Consider the following 26,292-nt stretch of genomic DNA (forward strand, 5'->3'; position numbering starts at 1 on the left):
CTTGAGTTTCCTTATCATTCTATGCTTCTTGATTGCTGAGTGCTGTTTTGTTGTGATCAGGTTAGTGAGTCAGTTTCGGTGCATAGTGGGTTTTTCAACGAGAATGGAGGGTTTAGGATTTCAGATGAGGATAAGAAGTTTATGCGAGGTTGTCAAATTGTAGTCTCCACATGTGCCTTTGGTGGGGGAAATAACCTTTACCAACCTATTGGAATGTCTAAGGCATCAACTCAAAAGGTTTGTCACTCTGATTCTCTTGAACTGTTTTTTTATTTTTGAACACATCTTTAGTCCTTTTTTGAACTATTCTGTCTGCCGCATTCCTGAATTGAAGTTTTTTTTGTTGTGAATTCAAGTTTGCTAATTTGCGTTTTGGGATGATGTTACACTCGCAACACAGGAAGCAGAGGGTCGTAAGATTGGCCAGAATTCGCTTTTGATAAATTCCTAGATAATATCAGAAGTTTCGTAAAAACAAAAGCAACAAATATTCATAAGCCATATTAGTTTTTGGTCATCACATCAGTAGAAGCAAAGATAGTGTGACATAAATTATGTTGAGGTGCCATGCTCCACATGCGATTGTAGATGGTATTATTCATATTAGGCAGCCAGAAAGTTACATTGTAATAAAATTAAAGAACCTTCTTTTTTGATTTTCTGAACTGGAGAACCTTATGTGTTACACAACACATCACACCTTCTCTACATAAGTTTAATAAATTTACACTACAAAATAATCGAAAAGCAAATGATAGTTTATTATACTAACAACTTGACATTTTAGCAAGGGAAACACACACCAAACACAAGAATAATGAGACATGAAATAAAAATTGAATACCAAAAAAAAATTGTATGGAGATAAATAAAAAAGATAATATGTATATAAGCTCTTTTGGAAAACCAATATCTTATAAGTTAAATCACAAAACAAAAAGATAATATGTTTATAAGCTCTTTTGAAAAACCAATATCTTATAAGTTTTTTTTTTGTCAACATATCTTATAAGTTAGATCACAACCGCTCATATACGAAGTATATATTAAAAAAAAATATTACGAAGTCAAAAAGGACACATGAAAAATAACAGAAACAAAGCAAAGTTGTCATACCAGAAAACATACAACTACCCTTTTTGGCAATCATAAAACTAACTAATATAGCAACAAACAAAATATGATTAATAATTAAAACCACAATATATATAAGGTTGTTACCCCCAAATTATAGTTAATTAAACAAGTAATTCTATATTTCACAATAAAACCTACTCCCTCCATTCGGTGAATGTACCTGATTTAGAATTTTTTGTATAGTTTCTATAAATCTTTTTAGTTGATAATAAAAATAATAATTAAACTACAAAATAAAGAAAAATTTCAATTATACCACAAGTTTGATACCACTTTTCAAATACCATTAATGAATGACTATTTTTACAAAAAATTAAACCTATCTAAAAGTCATTATTATATCTATTACATCGTATATAAGTTAAACAACTTTAAATTAGTCAACAATAAATTTTAAAATTAGTCAACAAAATGTAATTTCATTATCAAAAATAATTTTAATAATAAATGTTACATAACGTAAAGGAAGTGGTTTAATATGGGGATTGTCAACAATAAAGTCTGCCATATTTGGTTAGAAGGTGCGATGTGGAAACGAAAGTGAAAACACCGAACTAAAGTGAAAACACGATCAATACATATTTTAATAGCTTAGCTTGGTTGTCTATATTGTTTTGTTTAAAGATGGAAAACCCCAGTTTTACATATCCGTGAATTATCATGTGATATCAGACTATAATATATATGAAAACCACAACACGAAATTTGTTATACTTTGGCAATAACTATTTTGGTCAACAGCCAATTTCAAAATAATAATACGATTATGGTCATTGCTCAAAATTGATTATATAAAGAAAAATGGTGTAGGATAAAGTGGGACAAAAAATTTGAAAAGGAAAATTTCCAAACACCGGTGAAAGTTATGAAATCAATGGGTTCTAAAACTCAAAAAAATGATTGGTTGTCTATTTAACAATATTTAACCGAAAAACTTATATAAGTAAGATAAAAGAATATTTAGATCATGGGTCCGATTAGCTGGGTTATAAATACAGAAAATTTGTTGAAAGAATTTAGTTTCAAATTTTTAATGATGTAATTGTAAGTTTTTTGATGTAGAAAATAATATAATATTTAAACCGTTGATTTAAAAAAAAAACTTAAGTAAGGTTGTAGATCTAAAAGGGGAGGGTCCATTAAATTATTTAGAGACTAATTAGAAACACAAGATATAAGAAGTTGTAAGTGAAATGATACATATCTATAGTCCAACCAATCAAACATCAATAATTGTTCATTTTGCTCATCACTTTATATATATTTTCCAATAACAAAAAAAAATTAGATACTGAAATTCGAAATCCGTAAGACAAAAGAAAATTTAAATTTAAAATAATTTGATAATTATATAACTACTTCTATCTTTATAATATATTATACTTAAATAAATATACAAAATATATAATCAAAATAAAATTTAAACACTTCTGCGCCACGTCATTAAGTCACTCCCTCACAACTCGCCACGTGTCCTGTCTTAAATCTTCTTCATGTTTCGATAATGTATTGTACTTGGGCTTATTAAATTGTTCTGATGGGCTCCTCATACGTTTTCTTTTGGCCCCTTAATGGTATCTTCATCTTCTTCACTTGGTCGGAAAAGTCAGCCAAGGTTTCAGCCGTCGTAAACACACCGAGTCAGGGTTGGAAACACGTGATCATCACCATTTCCACTGTACTCACGGTCCCGGGGTTGAATACTCTTCATGTGATTCCAATCCTACCAAAAGAATTCGTTCTTCCTAGGTTTCTATATTGCATTGAATATGAGGCTGTGCATATGGTCACTGAGAAAGATCGATTAGATGTGGGCTTGGCTCATCGGAAAATTAATTTTAATAATTAATAAATTTACAGTTTTTAAAATAAATAGTTAAATTGTTTTAATAAAAAAGCATGAAAATTAATTTTACTTTCGGTTTAAAATAAGATTAATATTTTAAGTAATTTATTTTATTTGTTTATTTGCTAACCCGTCCGTAGGGCGGGCCTACCCTAGTATATATATATAAAAATGTTACCTCTCTCCTGAGAGAGCCACGCCACTAAGTCGCACTCTGTAAAATCGACAGATGTCCCTTGCCATGATACTCTGCGTTTCATTTAATATTTTGTGGTCTATGCTATGTGGGCTTTTTGTTTACGCTCCTGGGTCTTTCTTCGTACTTTAATTTAGTGAAAGTTGTAATAACAACCGGATAGATAGAGACTGATATCACTACAAGAATAATGCCTAGTCTCCGACAGCCATAGTTTCTCCGTAATGAGTATCTCCTACTACATTCCGACAATCAAATTTTAGTCGGAGTTTGGGTCTCGGAAATCTCAGTTTCTCCGAAATTAGTCGGAACTCTGTATCGAAAATATACCCGAACATTCCAATGAACTTCAGGAATACAATCCCACTAATTTTCCAATTTTCCATATAAACAAATTAACCATAAAAATCCTATATAAATAAAAAAAAGAAATAAAAATAAACTATATTTACTATTGGTCGGTGTAAGTTGCAACGGTGGTGAGGGTATCGGATGCTATCTCTTCGACAGCGTAGGTGTAGGGTGGAGTGAGCGGAAACGGCGGGGGAGTAATTGCAGCGAGGGTTGTGGAAGTGCGGCGGTGGCGGTGCAAGGAGTTGCAGAGTTGGCGATGAGAGAAGTTGTGATTGTGACGGTGGCGGTGAAAAGGTTGCGGTAGTGACGGCAGTCGTGCAAAGAGTTGAGTGGTGGTGATGTTTTGAGCGATTCACAGATCTTACTTAGCTAAAAAAAATACATATCTGAAAGAGGCATAAAGAAAGAGAGAAGGGGAAGAACGAAAGAGGAAAAAGAAAAAGAAAGAATAAATGAAGGATGCAAAATTAGGAAATGAGGAGAAGAAAAGGAAAAACAATGACCTGCTCTTCGATTCGAAAAAGATTAGCTCTTTGCAGAGATATGTGGAAGAGAAGATAAGAGGATTTTTTTTGTTTTGAACACAAAAACATGGAATCTATGTTATATTAAATAAAAATTTAGTAAATGTAAAAATGCATGCAATTGATATAAACCACACACGTGGATTAGAGAGTTAGATATTAAGATTAAAGTATAAGATATATAATTAACAGTATATTTAATAAATATATATCTATTGAAACACAAAAAAAAAAAATCCAATTTCGACTTTCACGGATATTCATCGGTAAACAATTTACTTTATTACTGTCCATTCTCCGATGAATAACTCCGACAAAGTACCGAGAAACTTATATGTCGGTATAATCTGAGATATTCTGGAAACTTCAACGACAACTTTCCGAGAAACGTTTTTTGTCAGAAAAATCCTACAATTATCCTTATATATAAAGTAGTGTTTATTCACTAGGGAATGCCACGTTGGATTCCAGTTAGGAAAGTCGAGTTCTATGGTGACGACACGTGTCCCGTCGGTACAAAACGCAATACTTCATTTATTCTATGGGCTTTTATTTTAAGCTTATATATATTGTGTTTTGGACTGAGAATTTCTTATGGTTTATGCGGCCGTCGTTATTGGAAACCCTAATGACGCGAGAAATTGAAGTTTATCTTTCATCTTCCTTCTACGGCGGTGCCTGAGCTTCTTCAACAATGGGGCCGTCGACATCTAGGGTTCGTCGTTCTTCATCTACTTCTCACTCATCTCCGACAATGGGGTTTCAGGAGAGCTATTCGAGACGAATCATGATGATGATTCCCTGAATCGAGAAGTCTTTGTGTCGTTTCATCTCCGGTTCTTTTCCCGGTAACTGTTATGCAAATTTCACATTTAATGCATCTGCCCTCTCTTCTAGGTGGTGCATCTACAACTATAAAAATGTTAGTCTACATACCGTAAGCATCATTCTCACGAGTCCAAATAACACTTGAATTTGATTGGTTTCATGCGTTTGTATTGATACATTTTCTCTTTTGAGTTTTCATGTTTGTTCAGATTGAATCTAATTATTTTTGATCATCAATTGTGTGTTTGGGATCCATTCGATTCTGATTTTATTTTTCTGATATTCTTATCAGATTTTGGGGCTACTTATATCGATCTCAGATGTATGATATCTCTTTGTTCGAATTAGTTTGGGAATGGATAAACAGTAATAACTTTCACTGATATTGAAGAGAGTCTGATGTAAGTTGAGTCCATTGTTAGCATATTCTTAGATTGGTTATGATGTTTTTGTGTGGGTTGATTTTGATTGATCTCAGTGTAAGATCATTGGATTGGTTTCCTTGCTTCAAGTTCTATCAGGCTTGCTACTGAGTAAATTTTTTCCATGATTTTTTTTTCAAATCCAAAATTCTCTACTCTAGATTATATCTGACTTCATAAGAAAAGTGGACTCGATGCCACTGAATATGCCAGTGAGATGCAATGGACTGCAGGGTATTTGGTAGTCAGTAATGTGAATATGCAAGAAGGTGCCCGCTGAGTTGTTAATATCTCAATCCATGCAATTTTGCATGAACCTTAAAATTTCAAGAAATCTCATAACGAATCGTACTTTAACGATTTTATTCCCGATACGAACCACTCACCACCCAATCAGGCAACCCAAAAAAGCCAGCCCATTATACAAAGCATAATATGGTTAAATAATAGAAAACTCATCTCTGAAAACAACACAAATTGTAAGGCCATGGTTATTAGAATTTTTTTTTAAATAACATGGTTAACAGAAACAACTGTTGCAAACAAGCAAAATATATGTTATCACATATAATTCCTCTTCACCTAATTCTTTCTAAAAGACAAAAATCATTATCACACATCTTTTGCAAATGCAAATTAAAAACAAAAATCATAAACATACAAAAAATAATAATCTAGATCACAAATAAAGTATATCCCGTCCGTAGGACGGGCCGACCCTAGTAAAAAATGATAGTATGAATGTGATATTTTGAGAATTTCCTCTGTTTTAATAAGAAAGATTGAACCATTTAAACTGACCTAGACTAATAGGCAGTTAAAGAAACTAAGGCAAAACAAAACTAAGCCATGAGGTAAAAAAAGTAAGGAAGTATGGATTTAAGCGGAAGGAAAATGCAGGTAACAAGCCTCAGCGACGACGACGTAGCAAACTTGCTATTGATATTTTATCTAATCCAAGATTAGAAAATGTCGACAAAGAGACAAAAACAAAAATAAAAATAAAAATAAAAATAAAGGATACAAATGCGTATAGTCTCTTGTGCTGTCTCCCACAGAATATCCCATCCCTCCGATTCCATTTCCTCTCTCTTCCTTCAGATCGAACGGCGGTGACGGAGAACTTCAACGGAGCTAACTCTCTCTAACGGTGAACGCCGGTTATTCTGTTTTTTTTTTTGTTGGGTGTGACTTTCCTTTGGTAAGCAAGCAGCTTTTGTTCTTAAACGTTCACTCTTGTTTTAATTATTTTGTTTGTTTTCTCCTCTGATCTGACGTAATTAACTGTTGAATCGCTTCTTTTGTCGGTTGATCTGTGCTGATCATATGGGTTCTGAGTAAACTCGCCCTAGGGATTTGAGATCTCGGGTCGTGTTCTTAATTTGCTTTAGCAAATTTTACGGAAGATGATTAGCATCCATCCCTAGCTTGATGTTCGAAACCCTACTCTCTAAAGACTTTTGACTTTTTTTTTTCTTTTTTTTTTTTGAGTATGAATGAGGCTGATTGTGTTTATTATCACTTCTCATGAATTAGTTAAACATTTTCTTGTGACCCGTGAGACTTTTCTGACACTTCTTTGTTCCCTGAACCCGTTTATGTTTTGCTCTTTACATAATATTTCCTTATTTTGTATTTCTCTGATTTAGTTTGATTGGTGTTGCGTTTTAATATTCTTTCTTTGTTGAAAATGCTGATTTAGTTCCTTGGGATCTCTCTTTCTCTTCAGATTGGGAGTATATCTATCTACCTTTTATGATCTTTTGTTGGAATAATGGGTTCAAAATCATTTGGAAACCTCTTAGACTTGGCTTCTGGGGATCTTTTGGACATCCCTCACACTCCCAGAGCTCTTCCAAGAGTGATGACAGTTCCTGGCATCATCTCTGATGGATATGGGATTAGTGGTGGTGCTGATTCAGATGCCGTCTCATTGCCTTGCCGCGACCGCAAAATCATTGTGGCCAATTTTCTTCCTTTGAATGGCAAAAAGGATTCAGAGACTGGGCAGTGGAAATTCAGCCTGGACAATGATTCTCCCATGTTGCATCTCGAGGATGGTTTTTCTCCAGAGACTGAAGTCATTTATGTTGGATCACTCAAGACAGATGTCGATGTTAGTGAGCAAGACGAGGTTTCTCAAACTCTTTTTGAGGAGTTCAGTTGCGTTCCCACTTTCATCCCACAAGATGTGCATAGAAAATTCTACCTCGGCTTTTGTAAACAGCAGCTGTGGCCATTGTTCCACTACATGTTACCCATGTGCCCTGATCATGGCGAACGCTTTGATCGTAGTCTTTGGCAGGCTTATGTTTCTGCCAACAAAATATTTGCAGATAAGGTGATGGGTGTGATTAATCTGGAGGAAGATTATATCTGGATTCATGACTACCATTTAATGCTTCTCCCAACGTTCCTCAGGAGGCGTTTCCACAGGGTTAAGCTCGGTTTCTTCCTCCACAGCCCATTCCCTTCTTCCGAAATTTATCGAACCTTACCTGTCCGAGAGGAGCTACTAAGGGGGCTCCTAAACTGTGATTTAATTGGTTTCCACACCTTTGATTACGCACGGCATTTCTTGTCATGCTGCTGTAGAATGCTTGGGTTGGAGTATGAATCTAAAAGAGGGCATATTGCTCTTGACTACTTGGGCCGTACAGTTTTCCTCAAGATTCTTCCTATAGGTATTCAAATGGGAAGGCTCGAATCCGTTCTGAATCTTCCTGCTACAGCTGAGAAACTGAAAGAGATCCAAGAAAAGTACCGCGGTAAGAAGGTGATACTCGGTGTTGATGACATGGATATATTCAAAGGTCTGAGTCTAAAGATTTTGGCCTTTGAACATCTCCTTCAGCAATATCCTAGCATGCAAGGGAAATTAGTTCTCATTCAGATTGTCAACCCAGCTAGAGGATCAGGTAAAGACGTTCAAGAGGCAAAGAAAGAGACGTATTACACTGTCAATAGAATCAACGAGCGTTATGGTTTGCCTGGTTATGAGCCAGTGGTTCTGATCGATCGTCCTGTTCCTCGGTTTGAGAAGTCTGCCTATTATGCCATGGCGGAATGCTGTATAGTCAACGCAGTGAGGGATGGGATGAACTTGGTTCCATACAAGTACACTGTTTGTCGACAGGGAACTCCTGAAATGGATAAATCTCTGGGACTAAGTGAAGATTCTCCTCGCACAAGCACGCTTGTTCTGTCTGAGTTCATTGGTTGCTCTCCGTCTCTAAGTGGCGCTATCAGGGTCAACCCTTGGGACGTTGATGCGGTGGCTGATTCAATGTACTCCGCTATCACCATGTCTGATTTTGAGAAGCAGCTACGCCACAAGAAACACTACCACTACATTAGTACACACGACGTGGCGTACTGGTCACGCAGCTTTACCCAGGATTTGGAGAGGGCATGTCGTGATCATTACAGTAAACGATGCTGGGGAGTTGGTTGGGGTTTAGGTTTTAGGCTCATCGCTCTCTCTCCTAATTTCAGAAGACTATCCATTGAGCAAACTGTCAGTGCTTATAGAAGATCGAGCAAGAGAGCAATATTTCTTGATTATGACGGTACTTTAGTTCCGGAGGCCTCAATTGTAAAGGAACCAAGTGCTGATGTGATCTCTGCGCTGAAGACACTGTGTAGTGATCCTGATAACACTGTATTTGTTGTTAGCGGGAGAGGGAAAGTTTCTTTAAGCGAGTGGCTTGCGCCGTGTGAGAATCTTGGAATAGCGGCTGAACATGGTTACTTCACAAGGTAACATTACTGGTTTGTTTTTGTTCTGATTGTCTTGTGCAAACATAAAATGCAATGTCTGGTGATGCAGGTGGAATAATTCTTCTGACTGGGAAACAAGTGGCTTTTCTGATGACCTCGAATGGAAGAAAATCGTGGAGCCTATCATGAGACTGTATACAGAAACTACTGATGGATCGAACATAGAAGCGAAGGAGAGTGCACTAGTGTGGCATCACCAAGATGCTGACCCTGACTTTGGTTCTTGCCAAGCCAAGGAACTACTTGACCATCTAGAAACTGTTCTTGTAAATGAACCTGTTGTGGTTCACAGAGGTCACCAAATCGTTGAAGTTAAGCCTCAGGTAGTACCCTAATCTTCTTTTAATAGAGAGAAAGCATCTCCAAACCTTATATAGTTCTAAACTGGGATCTGTGGACTAACAGGGAGTAAGCAAAGGTCTTGTCACCGGGAAAGTTCTTAGTAGAATGCATGAAGAAGGGAATGCACCGGATTTTGTGGTATGCATTGGGGACGATAGATCAGACGAAGAGATGTTTGAGAGCATAGCAACAACACTCTCGGCTCAATCATCGTCAGTCTCTGCAGAGATATTCGTGTGCACGGTGGGAAGAAAACCGAGCAAAGCCAAGTACTTTCTGGATGAGGTAAGCGACGTGGTGAAGTTGCTTCAAGGACTTGCCAACACTTCTTCCAGCCCAAAGCCTAGGTACCTTCTCACCTCAGAGTCTCCTTTGAGAGTGTGGTCTGAGTTCGCTGAAATCAAAGATCAACTCAAGAGTTATTTAGGAGACAACTCTGAATCTGAACCATGTAAAGAAAACATGATTTGTACATAGAAAACATGAAAAGAAAAAGAGACAAAACTCCTTGTTGCGGTTTGAGCCCTATGAATCGAGGACTTTAGTCAGGTTTTGGTACATGTACATAATATAATAATAATAATTTAAGACTTATGAGCAAGAGCTGAGCTCTTTCTCTCCTGTGTCTATGATCTACGTTTTTCATTCCTTTTGTCAAATCTCCAACATACTATGCTTCGTTTATATGCTTCGTTTCAGATAAAATAACTAAACAGAAAATAACAGAGAAGGTTAAATGAAAAAGACGCCACCTCATAGCCACGCTGGACAAAGGTTATATTTCGAAATCTATACTAATTATATATTATTTAGATGACCATCTATGAACTCATTGTTGCGGACCTGAAGCTGAACCGGATAATTTTTGAGTCATGGTTCAATATGGTTCGACTGGATCAAATCTTGTTTAATATATTTTTAGTGTATAAATTTAAAAATAATGATAGTAAATATGATACATAATTAAAATATGAGTGAATTTAAAACATAAAACATTATAATATAAACTAGTTTTATTATATGGATGGTTTATAGATTTTTGATAGTTTTAGCGATTTTTATTTGTTTAATAACTCTAAGTTTGGCTACGTAACCGGTTCATAGCCGAATCAATTATTAAACCCAACCCGGCTATGTAATCGGTTCATGGTCGAACCCGGTTCACCCATCGGGTCGGTTTTAAAAACACTGCTATTAATTAAGACTCCGTACATTTGTTTAATTTTTTTAACACACTATATTACATTGGTTTAAGGTAGTAAAGATTAATCATTGTTAAATAATATATTTTTGTTATTTAAAAAAAATCTTTATAATTTTAAAAGTTAACATCGACAAATATTACACTAAAAAATTTCTCCACATCCATGATCCCTTTTTATCATTTTCCTTCACAGACAAGATAGATTCATTCTTCAGCACTGTTGAGTTGATCTATCGCACCCATAGTGATGACCTGTTTGAGACCAGTATCCAAAAAGCTTAAGCAGGGTGACATTATTTATATCAATCAATGATCTAAGGTCAAGCCCTCCTTCATCCTTTGGACGACACACTTCCTCCCATGCCACTTTTGCTTTCCTGGGATTTAGGTCGCTTCCAGATCATAGGAAAGCCGAGCAGATTTTGTCAATTTCTCGGATGCATGCTTTAGGAAGTCGAAAAGCTGATAGCCAGAAGCTTGCAATGCTCCACAACACCGAGCCCAGAAGCTCGAGCCTGCCTGCATATGATAGGAAACGATTCTTCCATGAGCTAATATGATTCCGGAATTGTCTGAAGGAGGGGTTGATAATCACTCATGTTCATACTCTTTGTAGTAAGAGGTAATCCCAAGTAGCGTACTGGAAAATGGTCCATTTTAAACCGGAATCTAGTTTCAATTTCCATCTGAATATTCGCTGGTACACCGCCCATGTACATGGTTGATTTTTCCATACTGATACGCATACCTGAGATTTTGGCAAAATTATCAAACACAGCAACAATACCCTCCATTGATCCTACCTTCCCATCAGTCGTAACTATTAGATCATATACGAACATTAAATGAGATAGAACTAAATTTAAACTACAATATATCAAATCCTTTCTGATTTATACAATACGATCATATAGCTTTCTTTGGTTCTGTGATTTGATTGACTAGTTAGGAAATCTTTGGTTCGAATCTCAATTGAATTTTACACTTAACGGGTTAAAAACGGGTCATGTCAGGTCGGTTCGGACTAGCGTCCGGGTCGGGTCTTACATATATTAAGTTCTTACAAAGAGTTTGAGAAGTCCTTTTCAACTTTTATATATGGTATGGGACCTAAATAAAAATTAAATTTCTCGACCTTCTCAACAGATATCACTAACTTAAGTGCTCATAAAGTCAAACATTCCAGTATCACATTTACACCTAAAATCTTCTCTTTTCCAGATAATTTTCGGCTGTCTTCTAGAACATCCAAAGTCCAAAACCATCCCAAAACCCATTTATTATTTATCAAGCAACAAAGTCACGGGTTGGTTATAGAACACTAGCAAGAACTAATCTGGTAGGTCGAAAAAGCAGTATATAAATATAAATTAGGATTTAATTATGGAGTCATTGAAGAAGCTTAAGAAGATGAAAGTCAACGCGTAGCCGAAGTTTTGGATTAAACAAGTCAAAACATCATAAAACATCTTTAAGCCGAATTCGAACACTAAGACCTGGTCAGACGTCCGCATTATGTAAATGACAACACTACCCTCAGTTAAATTCGCGTCTAAGCGGAGTAAGTGGAGGTCGTTTTCGTCAAAGCAGCATGAATTTGTTTCTAGCAAAAAGAGAAATAAATATAAAATAAAATGTGTAAAACCATGAAATGGGTTGTCATGACCATGTTCATCGAATCGAATCAATCAACACATTTCCTTGTTCGTTGTCAAAATTCAAATAATTAAACACATCTAAGGTCCGCCGCGATGTCTTTCCTATTCCGTAGGAACGGAAGCAGTTCAGGGAGGCGGATCAAAGACAAACTTCGAGGTGGGAACTCGGATCGCCGGAAGAGAGAAGACGAGGAGAGAGTAAGATATGAGGGCGCGTTACCTCCGTGGGGTATTCTATTCGCGGAGGATTTCGTTCGAGTGGACGGAAATGTGAAAGCGGTTATAGTAGATGAAGAAGGACTGGATGTGATTTACTGGAAAAAGCTTCTTGAGATTGAAAAAGAAGAAGGAATCTACAGAGGATCGGGCAGTCATCATGAAGAGGCGTTTTCGTTTCATGTGAAGAACTCTCAATCTGGTGAAGTTAGAGATGAGAGTAATAACAACAACAACACTAGTGTTGATGGAGGGAGATATTACGGAAAACAATCCCAGTCCAAGTTTCAAGCTCCTGGCGGCGGCAGTGGTGGTGGCGGTCCTTATCCGCCACTTCCACTTCCTCCAGGTCAATTAGCGGCCTCGTCCTCTACATCGTCATCGCCTCTTACAGTTAACCAAACGTCACCACCATCTGCTGGGGCGCCTCCACTGCCTATTCCGGCTAAGAAAGCACCTCCTCCTCCGGGTAAGAAGGCACCTGGTCCGCCGCCACCGGGCCACCAGGAAATGGGAAAGGACCGACCAGGGCAGCTGAGAGTTCTTCAGCGCAGCCAAAGCTCAAGCCTTTACATTGGGATAAGGTGAATCCTGATGCTAGCCACTCGATGGTGGCTCCTTCAAGTAAGCATTTTATTCGTTACCTTCACTAAAGTTGTCAAGTAGTGAATGTTGATTATGAGTTATTTTATTTTTCTTGGGTTAGCTTTGATGGTGATCTCATGGAGGCTCTGTTTGGATACGTTGGCGCTCGAAAGCCAAGTGAAGCTAACACTGTACCGCATCAACCCACTGTTCGGAAATCTCAGAACAAAGCAATTGTGCTTAAATCTTTGGGAATGACTAAGGAGGAGATCATTGACTTGTTAACACAAGGCCATGATCCTGATTCTGATACACTTGAGAAGCTTTCTGGTATAGCTCCAACGCCAGAAGAACAGACCGAGATCACAGAGTTCAATGGCGACCCAACCAAACTTGCTGATGCAGAATCTCTACTGTTTCACATCTTACGAGCAGTTCCTTCAGCTTTTTATCGGTTCAACGTTATGCTCTTCAAGATCAACTACGGCTCAGAGGTTGCTCAGCAAAAGGCTTCTTTACAGACGCTTGAATCCGCATGCGACGAGCTCCGTGCTCGTGGTCTGTTCATGAAACTTCTAGAGGCAATCTTGAAAGCAGGTAACAGAATGAACGCCGGAACTGCTCGTGGGAATGCTCAGGCTTTTAATCTGACAGCTCTAAGAAAACTCTCTGATGTGAAGAGTGTTGATGGGAAAACTACTTTGCTTCACTTTGTTGTTGAAGAAGTTGTAAGATCTGAGGGAAAACGAGCTGCCATGAATAAGATCTCAGGTGGTGGTATTGCGGATGCATCTAGAGAAGAACAAGAGATTGAATTCATAAAGCTAGGCTTACCCATTATTGGTGGCCTAAGTTCAGAGTTCACCAATGTGAAGAAAGCAGCAGGAGTCGATTATGACTCTTTTATAGCCACCACCTTGGCTTTAGGGACCCGGTTGAAAGAAACAAAAAGGCTATTAGAACAAAGCAAAGGGAAAGAAGATGGGTGTTTGACTAAGCTGAGAGTTATTACAGAGGAACAGCTCAGGATCATGGACTTGGTGAAGAAAACCACTAATTATTACCAAGCTGGAGCATTGAAAGAGAGGAACCTGTTTCAGCTGTTTGTTATAATCCGTGATTTCTTAGGGATGGTTGATAATGCTTGTAGTGAGATCGCGAGGACTCAACGGAAGCAGAGACCAGCAGCCACGGTAGCAGCAGGAGCATCAACGTCGACAGCAGCAACACCGACCGCCGCTGCACCGCAGAGAAACGCGGTTAGGTTTCCGATTCTGCCCCCAAATTTCATGTCAGAGCATTCAAGGTACAGTTCAAGTGACTCAGATTCAGATTCTTGATAGCAAGGAAAAAGGAGATTCTCTGCTTTTGTTGTACGTATATAGATGTTAGGGAAGCTTGTTGAGTTTTCTTTTCTTTTTTTAAGATTCTTTAGGTTATTTGGAAGTGGCTTTTATGATTCTACCTGTCTTGCTGTTGAATTAAAAGGTTGATTCTTTCTTTCTGGAAGACAAGGAATACAAAACAGAAGTGACCATTGCTCTTTGTATTTCCTTGTCATATTTTTTAAAAAGAAACAAACTCTACTACTGGAGTGCAACAATAAGAAGATCAAAGCCAATTGCTTGAATATGAATCCTGAGATGGAACGATTCAGAAGAACAGAAAACAAGCAGAAGTAAACTTAGATATGAACACAAAAGCTTCACAAAAATCATATGTTTGTCTTAACGACCTTGAACAGAGCACACAACAGTCTGCCCAAAAGCCTCTTTATTTCATGGCTTCCTATCAAAGAACTTGGTCATGCCACATGGCAGTTTAACGAACAATACCTTCATGGAAGCGCGGCTTTGACTTCTTTTCTGTCAGCTCCAAATGACTGCCAACAGAAAGAAATTAAAAAAAAAAAAAAAAAAGTCAACAAGAAGTTCATTAGATATAATGGCAGAATGTGTAATTTAGTAATTACCTCGGTGCCAAATCCCTTCACGTACACATTGGTGAAAAGCTCAGAAGGCTCTGGCATTGGGCAATCCTGAAACCGCACAGAGTTTTTGTGTAAGTGTTGGGTTTTACTAGCTTTAGAAGTTGAACTCCCTAATGAAAAAAGGGAAGAAACGTGAATGTTATTTGACCTTAGCTTTGGCAATGGCGTCATCTATTTCTTTTCTAATTTCCTTCTCCATATCCTGCAAATAAGCCCATTTTTTAGCGAATTAGATAATACAAACATCTGAAAATATGTTTCCAGGACATACAATATTGAGGTTTATAAAAAAATCCTTAAGCTCCTTCTCGGTTGCTAGGTCATGAGATAGTACCAGCTTCTTTATTCTCTCAATTGGATCTCGTTCCTGGCTCATATAATAGCAAATAAATGTTTCGAGATTCACAATAACCGAACCCTCAAACACGCAATGGTTAGTGTAGGAAACGAACCTGTCTCACACCAGATATATCATCTCTTGTAAAGGTATGTGCTCCCACAGGGTCAGACATGGAGTGACCATGGTACCTGTACGTGTCCATTTCAAGAATCTGTATACAAAGAAATGATGAATTGATTTTCATGTAAATCGTTTAATAGGAGAAAAGTAATCACTAGAAAAATGGCAAGGCAAATCTATTACTATTCTATTCCTCATAAGGCCAACAATATTCAGATAATGGAATTTTGTCCTAGAGGCTAGAACTGAGTGACTGTAACTTTCAACTAGAAAATGCATCCATACCAACTAGAAAATAAAAGTGACAGACGACAAAGGGATACAACAGAATGTGACAAGCCGAATTCACAAAATGCATAAATAAACGTCCCAAGGGATAGTAGCTATAAAAGATATTGTTCAAGCCGAATTCACAAAATGTGACAGCCGACAAAGGGATACAACAGAATACTTACTATCGGTCCATTCTTCAAGGCATGCTCCTTAGCCAATTTGCACGCTTGTTTGACAGCAAATGCATCCATACCATCTACCTGTTCATCCAAAAGAAATCGAATCCAGAACCCAATCAATCTCAAAATAAAGTTGATAACCGAAGCAGATTACAAGAAACCAAATGAATAAAGCCTTGAATTGATAGGATACTGAATTAAAATTGTAGAGTAGCAAGCTGCTCATATTTCTACCTGGAAACTAAGGCCTTAATTGCTAGAACATTAACATTATGATTTCCATTATTCAATCAACAATTGTTAGAAAAATATTTAGAAAAGCATTTACTAAATGCTAATGCTCTCTGGTCAATGTTCTCATATGAAACTTTTAAAAGAGCATTTGCATTTATAATTTATAAAATTAAGAAAAATATATAATTAATTTATTTATTTTATTTAATAATTTCATAAAATTATTTTTATATCCATAAAATAAAATTTTGATTTCGAAAATTAATTTACAGTAAAAATATATATTTTTAAAATAGTATGTCACATTTTAAAATATAATTTAATTTATTTTCAATTTGAAAAATTATTTTTAAAAATATATATATTTTAGTTACAAAATTTATTTTAAAATAATATTTTTGATAAAAACATATTTTTAAAATTATTAAATAAAATAAATTAATTATATATCTTTTTAATTATATATATATTAGAAATATATTCATTAAAAATTAATATATTATAAATTATATACTAATTTTTATAATAATTTTAAACAGCACTCATACTATCTACCAATCTTCCTATTAAACAGTTTAGCAAAAGCATACATTTCTTGCAGCATATTGCTTCTATAGCATACTACTACTGCTAATGCTCTACCAATCAAAACCTAAACAATTCAATACATTAATCCATACGCCAATAGAGAAAAGAGCCAAGTCAGCCAAGCAAAAATTAAAACTACATAAGACTCACAGTAGATCTTTCCAACAAACTCCGCAGTATAATAATAATGCAAATGAGAATCTATTACTAATCAGTAAACATGAAGTATTAGAAAAGACAAAACTTGTAAGAACCTACTGTTTACTTTGAAAGTGCAAAGAGACTGGACTGGACGAGTTAAACACACCAACCAAAATTACAGACTGTATATGTACAAACCAATGCTTCATTTATACACTTCCATTTTAATTATTTCAACATAAGAAACCTCACATACTTAGTTGTTACAAATGAGATTTCAAAGAGCTAACCTTCAAACCAGGAACGTAATCACCACGTTTATAGTAAGATGGGCTCTTGGCAGCTCTCCAATCAGCAGTTCCCATCCCATCTGCACAAACCACATCAATAAGAAATCCAAAAGGAAATTAAAAAAAAAAAAACAAAGAAAGAAGAATGAAAACGTTAATATTATTGAGTTTTCCGTAAATCTTAGAACCCCGCAATTACATACGCATATATAATATATACATACACAAATATGTACTTTAAGAACCTAAGAGCAAGAAACCCCCAATAATATTGCTCTTATACACAGTGATTGTTCTCGCAGACAAGAATGGAAGGCAAATCCCAAAGACAGATATATTCGAAAAGCTGCCCCTGATTCGCAGCACCATCACCATACATAGCGAACGTCACAGCCTCCTCCTTAGCATACTTCTGCGCGAAAGCAATCCCACACCCTAACGGAACCTGAGCACCAACAATCCCATGCCCACCATAAAACGACGAATCATCTGAAATCTTTGATTAATTTTGTTACTTACTTATCACAATACACAAATCTTAAAACTTCCACATTTTTTTAGCTGATATTGAACTCATAAAGATAAAGTGTAAACTGGTATTCTGGAATTGAATATCAAATATTACAACAACACTGTTTGCTTGCAGTATAAAAGACACACTTTTAGTGTATCAACTCACTTCGCATCACAAGACTGCAACAAACATCTTCAATATCAAAGTATTCTATGATACTCCAAATATTTTTGTTCTTTTTGATAGATTATTTTGTTTCTCTCTATTCTATTTCTTTCATACCAAACATCTCTTTTATCCCAGCCGCCTTCAGCACCATGACTTCAACACATGCTGAAACAATTGACACAAATATGATTTTTTATATTTGAACATATTAAATGTCACAAAACTTGCATCTAGCAACAATCTGATGCAGAGTCTTCAATTTCATGTTCTTCTTGATGATTATGATATTCCTGATGATTATGATGTCCCTGCATACTTCAATATATCCAAATCACACCTAGGTGCCACCATCACAATCAATGACTCTAAAAATCTCTTGTTAGTAAAGTTGGTGCTCAACGATTACAAATAATTTAGGTTATCCAAAAGATAATCAACAATTAGATAGAGGATGGTTGATATATTTATAATATAAAAAATATTTCCGAGAAACTTCTTTCAGTTTGAATTTTTTTTTTCAATTTTTTGTCGTTTCCTTTTCAAAATTGTATTTTGAAATTTAAAAATTATTTTTGAAACTATTTTTAAATTAGTATTTTAAATTTTAAATACTATTTTTAAAAATCCTAAATTCTACCCAAAATTCTACTACTCAAATCTAAACTATAAATATTAGTTAACCCTATCGATACATGTGTTTTTTACCTTTTTAATGAAAACTATTTGTTATTTTGATCCTTGTGTAATATATTTGTAATAAACTTTTTTAGTATTATCTTAGGGAATTTCTTGTCATATTATTTATATTTTTAATATATATGAGGATCAACTATGTACAACATACGCAATATTTGATAAACAACTTCACGAACAACGCTTACACTATGCAATTCTCCCTGTAACACTCGAATCGACAGATAGTCCTGTATGTACGAAATTTTTGATGGACATGTTTTCTCTACAACACAGAACCACAGTGAACATCTTCGATATCAAAGAAGTCTATGATACTCCAAATATTTTATATTCCTTTTGATAGATGATTTTGTTTCTCTATATTCTCTTTCTTTTATACCAAACATCTCTTTTCTCATGCCACCTTTTAGTACCATGACTTTAATACATATTGAAAAATCGACACAAATAAGAAATATTTCTTTTTAAGAAATGAACATATTGAATGTCACAAAACTTACATCTAATAACAATCTGATGTGGTGTCTTCAATTTCATGTTCTTCTTCATGATTACATCTAACCAGGCGTCACCATCACAGTTAAAGACTACAAATCTCAATGATCGGCAAACGAGTAGATGGATATTTTTGTTTACAACTTAAAACATATATTTGGTTTTTTTTTGTCAACATATTTGGTTATTTTTATTTCCATTTTTTTCTTGAGATCGGCTAAGATCTTTTCCTTTCTTAGAAACTTTTGTTGACTTAAGGTTTTTAAGTATTTCGGAAGATTAGCTGCTGAAAATAAGATTAGCTCCTGAAAGTGAAACTGATGGCTACATAGAATGATAGATGACGAAAGGGATGAGAAATTGAATTGAAAAAGAAACATAACTTAGAAGGAATCCAACATTTGTTTGAATGAATGAATTTAAAGTCTCCCACTATAGCAGTCTGGTACATGTATAATCTTAACACTACACCAAAACTGGCGGCTTCAGACGCAATTAAGGTTGCCATATGAATCTCTTTGAACCAAAAATGATGCAAGAATCGTTGTCAAAGACAGTTTGATCTCTACTACGAACTCATGCCTGCATATCTCAGCCAAGAACTTTCACACCTGCACAATAATAATATACAAGCACTGTTTCTGTAAACTTTGATCTCGAATCAGAGATTACTGAGATGCAACATTGATCACTAGGTTGATGAATAATAGTCTGCAATGATTAAGGGCAAGAAGAGGGTTACTTACGGCTGGAAGCTGCGTTGTTAAGGCAAGGCAGCAAGTCTACGGTTCATACACATGTGAAAACGCGATAGTCTTTTCTTTCTCGAGATTTCACTGCTACTAGGAGTTTTATCCTTGTCAAGTCCATTTGGTTTCTTCTGCTTCCGTCTATACAGAAGATCTGATGTGTTTGGTTCATACTTGACCTAATTACAATTAGGAAACTCTCATTAATCATATTCACATTAAAATACAGAAAAAAATATCAATATGATTTAATTAGCATGTACGTACCTTGGAAGAACTGCAAGCCATCTTACATCCGACCTCATTGATAATCTTCAATCCTTCCATTGCACGCAGTATCCCTGAAGATTCATCTGGACCGCTCATTTTCGCCTTGTTCCTGAAGAAAGCATATAAAAAGATGATTACTAAATGCACTTGCACAAACTGAACACGTTAACAAAGTCATGCTCTTATCTCACCTCTTCAGAAATAGACCAGGTATTTCTTCATCAGGTAGAAGCGAAAGAAAGTCATTCTGCAGATAATTTGCAAAACCTGGCTCCACCGTTACAGCTGTAACTTCAGGCTGATCGTTCCCGTTGTTCATAAGTTGAATAGCCAGACGGGTTTGTGCAGATGACTGCATGTAGATTTTGCAAGGATACATTAGCATATGAGACCATTATACACAAAGGTTTCCGAAAATATCAAAAGATACATACATATTCAATCCGGTATATGTTCTGATCATGGAGAAGGGCTCGCGCATTCTCATGGTACACTATATCAAAGAACCTTCCCGGTTTTCTGTAGTTCTCATATGTGTATAGTTGCAGTAGCTTTGTGTCTGTCTCATCAGCCGCAACGACATGAAGCTGAAGAATTGCCAAATCCACTTCCATGATCAGTACAGATAAAAAAGAAGTAGAGTCAAGACAAGAACAAGCTGCAGGTGCAAATGGAAGCTTACATGTTTGACAAACTTCTGAACTAGCTTATCCAATGTGAAGAGAACATATGACTGTGCTCCAATAATAGCTCGGCATTCATCTTCAAACTTTGTATTATCACTCGAGCCATCAAGTAAATTATAGAGAGCATCCAGAAACCTGTCCTTCAAATTATCAGCAGGGAAGGAACTATCATTCCAATTTAAAAGCAAAGAAGATAAATCACCTGGTATAAGAATCAGGAGATGTGTTATCTGGATCTGGAGCTTTCCATTTCCTCTCTGAATGTATCTTTGCAGATTGTATTCTCTCGTATAACATCTGAAGAAAAAAACATAGTTAGTGGTTTGAACTAAAGACAATTGACATTTGAAGAAGTTGAGAAGTTTGGTTCGTAAGTCCTTACTTGATGAAGCCTAAAAAGCACATAAAAGGAATCATTCCCATAGAAAACTCGAGAATCATTCGGAGAGTTACTTTCACTGACTTGTAGTTTCACAGGCACATGCTTTGCAAGAGGCTTTACAGGTTGCAGATACCGTTCTGAAATTGTGAGAAAGGAGCCATCTTCACTGTCAAGCCGGTCACATTTCATAGCTCCTTTATGCTCTTCATCGGAAGAAACATGGCCGCCAAATTTGCTTCCAGAGGCATTTTCATTCGCTTCTGACAGCTTTTGAGTAATTTTATTTCCATCATCTTTAGGGAGAGCATTGCTCTTTGCTCCGGCTTCCATACAGACTGCACCTTCTTTGTGCTCTTGCTCTTTATTACTTCCTACATTGTCTGTCAGTTTCTGAACAGACTCAACGCCATTGTCTCTATAAACCTCATAATTGTCTTGCTCATAACTTTCAGTGGGAGATAATTCGCCCTCTTCTCGCTCAACCTTTTGCTCTCCCATTATTACATCACTTACCTTGCTATGATTCTCTACACCCTCCATTAACAGATCCTTTCTGGGTGGTGAAACCGGCTTTGGAGGCTGGGTATCCTGTAGAACCAGGGGCAAAAGATTGATGAATATCTTTTTCAAGACCCATTTTAAAATAAACTTTGGATCTGTCATGCCTAAGGCATCTAATTGGTGCTTAAGGAAAGCAACTTCCATTAATATTCCCCACATTTAAATGCCCTCTCTACCACCAGCAACCTCCAATTTATGAGAACCTTTGACTACATTTAGTCAGCTAGAAGTGTATACACAGCCCCAAATCAAGAACAAAGACAAAAGAAAGGAGAGAGAACTCAGTTACCTCAATATCCATAGCTGCGCGAACATGCAGTTTATCTTGCAGAATGGTTTCTTGTGCGACAGAGTTTCCTTGTACTGGTGGGTTTTCTTTGGTATGTGCCGTTGAGACAACAGAAACGTCACATGTGCTGTCCTTCACTGCCTCACATGCATCTTGCTGCTCCTGGTTGTCTTTGGACTTGGCCGCATCTATCATTGCCTCACTAGTTTGAGACCTAGAAGGAACTCCAAATATGGGCTCCAAAAAGGTTACCCACAGCTTCATTACTTTATCCGATTGTTCAGAAGCACATATTTCTTCGCAGTAATACTTGATTAGTTGATATAGGTCAGCATGAACTTGAGTATCAGAATAACTGAACTCCAAGTCTGGGGTGAAAGAGGGCCTAATTCCGACAGCAATGGCATGAAGTGGGTCTTCTTTATGCTTTCTATCGCTGATATCTTTTATTTCTGCCACTAAACCTGTATTTAGTACATAACAAAACAAGTTTACTCAGTTGCAAGTTTGCATTTAAAATGAGGCTTCTATATAAAGCATTCTTCTACAAAGCTTCAAGTGCAGACAAACAAAATCAACAGTTCTCAACAAAGCTCATATAGGTAGGTAATCTAAAAAAAATGTAACTTATGTTTGGAGGGAAAACAACTGTAAGAAAAAAAAACATACCTTTTGTGCTCAGATTCTTGGAGTCCTGCTGCTTGAAATAGAAGCTACGGTGATCTAGTGACTTGTGATGATTCTTAGCATATACATCGGCCCATACTTTCCTGAAATCAAAGCGACACCTAGCCCATTCTTCTTGTTTCTGCTTCAAGCGAGTTAGTATCACCGGTAAAGCGACATGAGAACTCTTCTTCAGAAGATCCATAACGTCAAGCCCATTATCCCCATACAACCGCTCAATGCATCTTAGGTTCAGCTCTATTAAATCGTCACATATGAAGGCATTAGCCCAGGGAAGAGAATCATAGACGTACATATAGCAACAACGAGATATGATCAAATCACTACTTGCCTGATAGGTGATCTTTGATACAAATTGGTGTAGAGACTGTGTTGTTATTGATCTTCTCCAGAAGAGTTTCCACGCGCTTAATGGCTGCATTCACAGACTCTAATAACATATCCAACTCAAACCTGAATTAACAGATCAGATGGAAGTTGAATTAGCTTAGGAGTTACACAAATTTCAAACCTAAACTAAATAACAAAAAAAAATCATGAATGTTATTGTAAGATTCCTAATCGAGATATTGAAAGAAATACATATACCTAATATACTATATACGTCTTACCTGTCATCTTCACACCGAAACAAGCTTTCTTCATACTGGTTTTTACGCATGTGTTTGAATGAGTAATCCTCGCTCCCCGATGTGACAGATACCCAGTGATCATTAAGTACCTTTTCACCCAGTGAATTTCTGTAGCTTGAAGTAGGAATGGGATACTACACAGGAGAAAGCAAACCATATGATCAAAGAGCATCAAATTCAGTAAAATTATCTAAGGTTGCAGAGGCACTCACATCATCTGGCAGGTGACGATAGCTTGGTGTACATTGTACACAGTCAGAAAGATCCAGTTCATTTATACCCTTGGCCATATTATTTTTGTGGCTTCCGTTGCCAAAGACTACATTTTCATGACCATCCTCGTTGTCTTCTACCTGCCGCCATTGACCTTGATTAAGGGATTCTGCAAAATATTAACATAACACCACATAATTGGCTCAGCAATCTCAAAAAGATGAACTCAAAGAAACGGTACAAGTGATCCAAATACTTACTTCCCCGAGAATCACCAGCAGCCACAAGATTCTCGTCACCATCTTCTCGTTGATCAGTATACTCATCAGGCCTACTCCCAAATTTCATTCTCTGTGGCAGGTAAGAGCCCGTATCAACATCTCAGTCAAAAGTCTGAACTCTGAAGAATCAAGTTCTTAAAACACATTTGATCTCATCAATTTTGCTATAAACTGTGTCTTACATCCCAATATTTATCTAGCATTTGATTAATCACTCTTAGCACAATTTGGGAAAGGATGTTAATACTTTTCAAACTAAACCATTCATAAAAAAAAAAAAGAGGAAACCTTGTCAAAATGCATTGGATGCATGGCAGGTAGCGCACTCCTTGCGGAAAGAGGGTATTGAGCAGAATCTGATCCTGAATTATTAGGTAAGAAACTAACAAACTCAGCAAGCAGATCTTCATGGCCCTGGAACAACAGAGTAACCTGTACAACAGATGAGATTATCAGAAAAAAAGAAAAGAAAAGATATTTAACAAGAAAACTGACTTTATCAAATAGTATGCACACACATATAGAGTAAACATACCTCTTGATAGACAGTGGAGATGGACTTGCCTTCCTTCTTATACATGTTCAAGATGTCGAGGAATCTTCTATACGCACGTACATCATTCCCAAACCGCGCCTGCAGCAGAAATAAATCTCAACAGTGTGGATAATGAGAGAATTTAAACACATGCATACCTTGATCTTGTTAACAAAATCGATAGCTTCATCGAAATCCACAGGCTTCTTCTCCGGAAGGGTTATTCTGTAACCCTTAGGCAAGAAGGTATTAAAACCCAAAAGCAAGTCGTCATAGCCCTTGAACAACTCCTTCACTTTTTCTATGACGCCATCAGTGTTAACTCTACAAACCAACAAGAAACTAAACACACACACACACACACACTTGCTGTTGTAGAAAAGTAGAAGAGACAAAGAATGGGTATAATAATTACCTCTGAGCTTTAAAGTCCTTCATGAGTGCAAGGAAAGTGTCGTACTTGTCTTTCTTGTCTTGGAACATATCCTTCACAGCTTTGAGATAGCTCAAAGCATCGTTCGTTGTTAGCCCTCCCATGTTTCCTCCTCCTCCACCTATCGTTAAAGGCCTACTACCATTTCTGCATTAATTTCCCCTTCAAATGCATTAATTTTGCTTTTAACCACAAACAGCAAACTGATTAATTAATAATATCTTATCAGCCTTCAAATTTCAACTTCGAATTTGAAAAAGAAGACAAAACAAGAGATTGTGATTAAGACAAAGAGCTTACGTTTCTCCACGAGACGAAACAGTTTGTCCTCGTGTCTGAGCTTCAACGTAAACCTCTTCTCTAACTCTCTTCATCTCTCTCTCTTCAACTTTCACAAATCACAATAACAACAAACGCTTCACTACACAATCAACGACAAGAAACAAATTCAAATCAGAAACCAGATCTATCGAACCAACAATCAACGATGAGAGAAGGAGATTTCAAACCTTAAAGAGACAGGATCACATTCTCCAGAGGGACAGAGACAAGTTCTAGGTTCCTCCCGAAGAAGATAGAAAGAAAGAAGAGTGGATCGCCGCCGTTGAGTTTGCCGGAGAAAACGGATACGAATCTTCACGCGAAAGCAAGCGGAGAAGATTGCTTCTCTCTCTCTCTCTCTCTCTCTCTCTCTCTCTCTCTCTCTCTCTGAGATACAAATAGTTTTCAGGGGAAGCGAGAGAGAGAGGTTACCCGAAAATAAAAATCAAAGGCTGAAAGCTCGAGCAAGAGAGGGAAAGAGAAGGAGCCTGTGAATATTTTTTATGTGTGTGTGTGTATGTATGTATATGCGCAGAGGTAATAATCAAGTGTGTTTATATCTCTCATGTACTCATGCATCTATAGTTTTATCTTAGAACAAACATAGTGAGATAACATGATTTTTGCAATGAATATATTTTAAAAGTAATAAAATATTTTTTTCGATATATAGAAAATCACATTTCTATAAAAGTTTGCAAAAATTGTCAACAAAATAATAATAGTCTTTTACCACCTAAGGTAATAACATGATTTTTGCAATAAAAAGAAAATCATATTTCTATAAATGTTTTTAAATACTTGTCAAAAATAATAGATTTAAAACAAAAATATCTGTCATTACCAAATTCTTATAGAAAGTGAATATTTTTTACAACCTCTTATGAAAAATGAAAATATATTTCTATTTTAAAGGTCATAAAGTATTTTTCAATGAAAATAAAATCATATTTCTATAATATTTCTGAAAACTTGTCAAAATAATTAATTATCTTTTTCAAAAATACCTTATTATCACCATACTCTTATAGAAAATTTCACATTTTCAAAATACTCTTACAGAAAATAAAAATACATTTTCTAAAAATATCCGCCTAATACATGTAGTTCATGTATCTATTTTTAATACAGTT

At 36.3% G+C, this 26,292-nt stretch overlaps 3 protein-coding genes and 1 pseudogene across 4 annotated transcripts; 2 read left to right on the forward strand and 2 right to left on the reverse strand.

The window, feature by feature from the left end:
* Nucleotides 1-6,308: 6,308 nt before the first annotated feature.
* On the forward strand, nucleotides 6,309-10,056 carry LOC106375545 (probable alpha,alpha-trehalose-phosphate synthase [UDP-forming] 10). Its single transcript, XM_048767584.1, is given in 5 exon segments — nucleotides 6,309-6,508; nucleotides 7,037-9,066; nucleotides 9,137-9,410; nucleotides 9,493-9,777; nucleotides 9,780-10,056. Coding segments are annotated over 4 exon segments (2,583 nt in total). The 5' UTR covers nucleotides 6,309-6,508; nucleotides 7,037-7,081; the 3' UTR covers nucleotides 9,819-10,056.
* A 2,169-nt stretch (nucleotides 10,057-12,225) lies between these two features.
* LOC106372896 lies at nucleotides 12,226-14,641 on the forward strand (annotated as a pseudogene).
* LOC106372897 (pyruvate dehydrogenase E1 component subunit alpha-1, mitochondrial-like) lies at nucleotides 14,617-19,288 on the reverse strand. Its single transcript, XM_048767587.1, has 7 exons — nucleotides 17,248-19,288; nucleotides 15,998-16,075; nucleotides 15,535-15,633; nucleotides 15,354-15,449; nucleotides 15,231-15,284; nucleotides 15,065-15,130; nucleotides 14,617-14,974 (listed from the first exon to the last, which is right to left on the reverse strand). Exons 1-7 carry the CDS (start codon nucleotides 17,320-17,322, stop codon nucleotides 14,930-14,932), a joined length of 513 nt encoding a protein of 170 aa, XP_048623544.1. The 5' UTR covers nucleotides 17,323-19,288; the 3' UTR covers nucleotides 14,617-14,929.
* Nucleotides 19,289-19,461: 173 nt separating this feature from the next.
* On the reverse strand, nucleotides 19,462-25,662 carry LOC106375546 (paired amphipathic helix protein Sin3-like 5). Of its 2 annotated transcripts, none has more exons than XM_022717131.2 (20): nucleotides 25,348-25,662; nucleotides 25,139-25,226; nucleotides 24,821-24,985; nucleotides 24,564-24,729; nucleotides 24,406-24,504; nucleotides 24,159-24,302; nucleotides 23,850-23,940; nucleotides 23,589-23,758; nucleotides 23,356-23,510; nucleotides 23,076-23,197; nucleotides 22,727-22,981; nucleotides 22,058-22,521; nucleotides 21,208-21,795; nucleotides 21,028-21,122; nucleotides 20,822-20,960; nucleotides 20,574-20,726; nucleotides 20,331-20,491; nucleotides 20,137-20,248; nucleotides 19,867-20,048; nucleotides 19,462-19,731 (listed from the first exon to the last, which is right to left on the reverse strand). In XM_022717131.2, exons 2-19 carry the CDS (start codon nucleotides 25,210-25,212, stop codon nucleotides 19,884-19,886), a joined length of 3,318 nt encoding a protein of 1,105 aa, XP_022572852.1. In that variant the 5' UTR covers nucleotides 25,213-25,226; nucleotides 25,348-25,662; the 3' UTR covers nucleotides 19,462-19,731; nucleotides 19,867-19,883. The 2 variants fall into 2 exon arrangements, with proteins under 2 accessions (XP_022572852.1, XP_013670941.1); XM_013815487.3 differs by having other exon boundaries at nucleotides 25,139-25,259.
* Nucleotides 25,663-26,292: the final 630 nt, after the last annotated feature.

This window comes from Brassica napus, chromosome A3 (assembly GCF_020379485.1).
Source record: "Brassica napus cultivar Da-Ae chromosome A3, Da-Ae, whole genome shotgun sequence".
NCBI lineage: Eukaryota > Viridiplantae > Streptophyta > Magnoliopsida > Brassicales > Brassicaceae > Brassica > Brassica napus.

Excerpts from the sequence above, each read along its gene's own strand:
- LOC106372897 (XM_048767587.1), bottom strand. The coding sequence starts at position 17,322 with ATGGGAACTGCTGATTGGAGAGCTGCCAAGAGCCCATCTTACTATAAA. Across the intron at positions 15,450-15,534 it reads ATATATCTGGTGTGAGACAG|GAACGAGATCCAATTGAGAG; the intron begins GTTCGTTTCCTA and ends TATATGAGCCAG. Across the intron at positions 14,975-15,064 it reads TGAAGGGATTTGGCACCGAG|TCATTTGGAGCTGACAGAAA; the intron begins GTAATTACTAAA and ends TTCTGTTGGCAG.
- LOC106375546 (XM_022717131.2), bottom strand. The coding sequence starts at position 25,212 with ATGAAGAGAGTTAGAGAAGAGGTTTACGTTGAAGCTCAGACACGAGGA. Across the intron at positions 23,941-24,158 it reads ATCCAATGCATTTTGACAAG|AGAATGAAATTTGGGAGTAG; the intron begins GTTTCCTCTTTT and ends TACCTGCCACAG. Across the intron at positions 22,982-23,075 it reads TATCAAAGATCACCTATCAG|AGCTGAACCTAAGATGCATT; the intron begins GCAAGTAGTGAT and ends ACGATTTAATAG.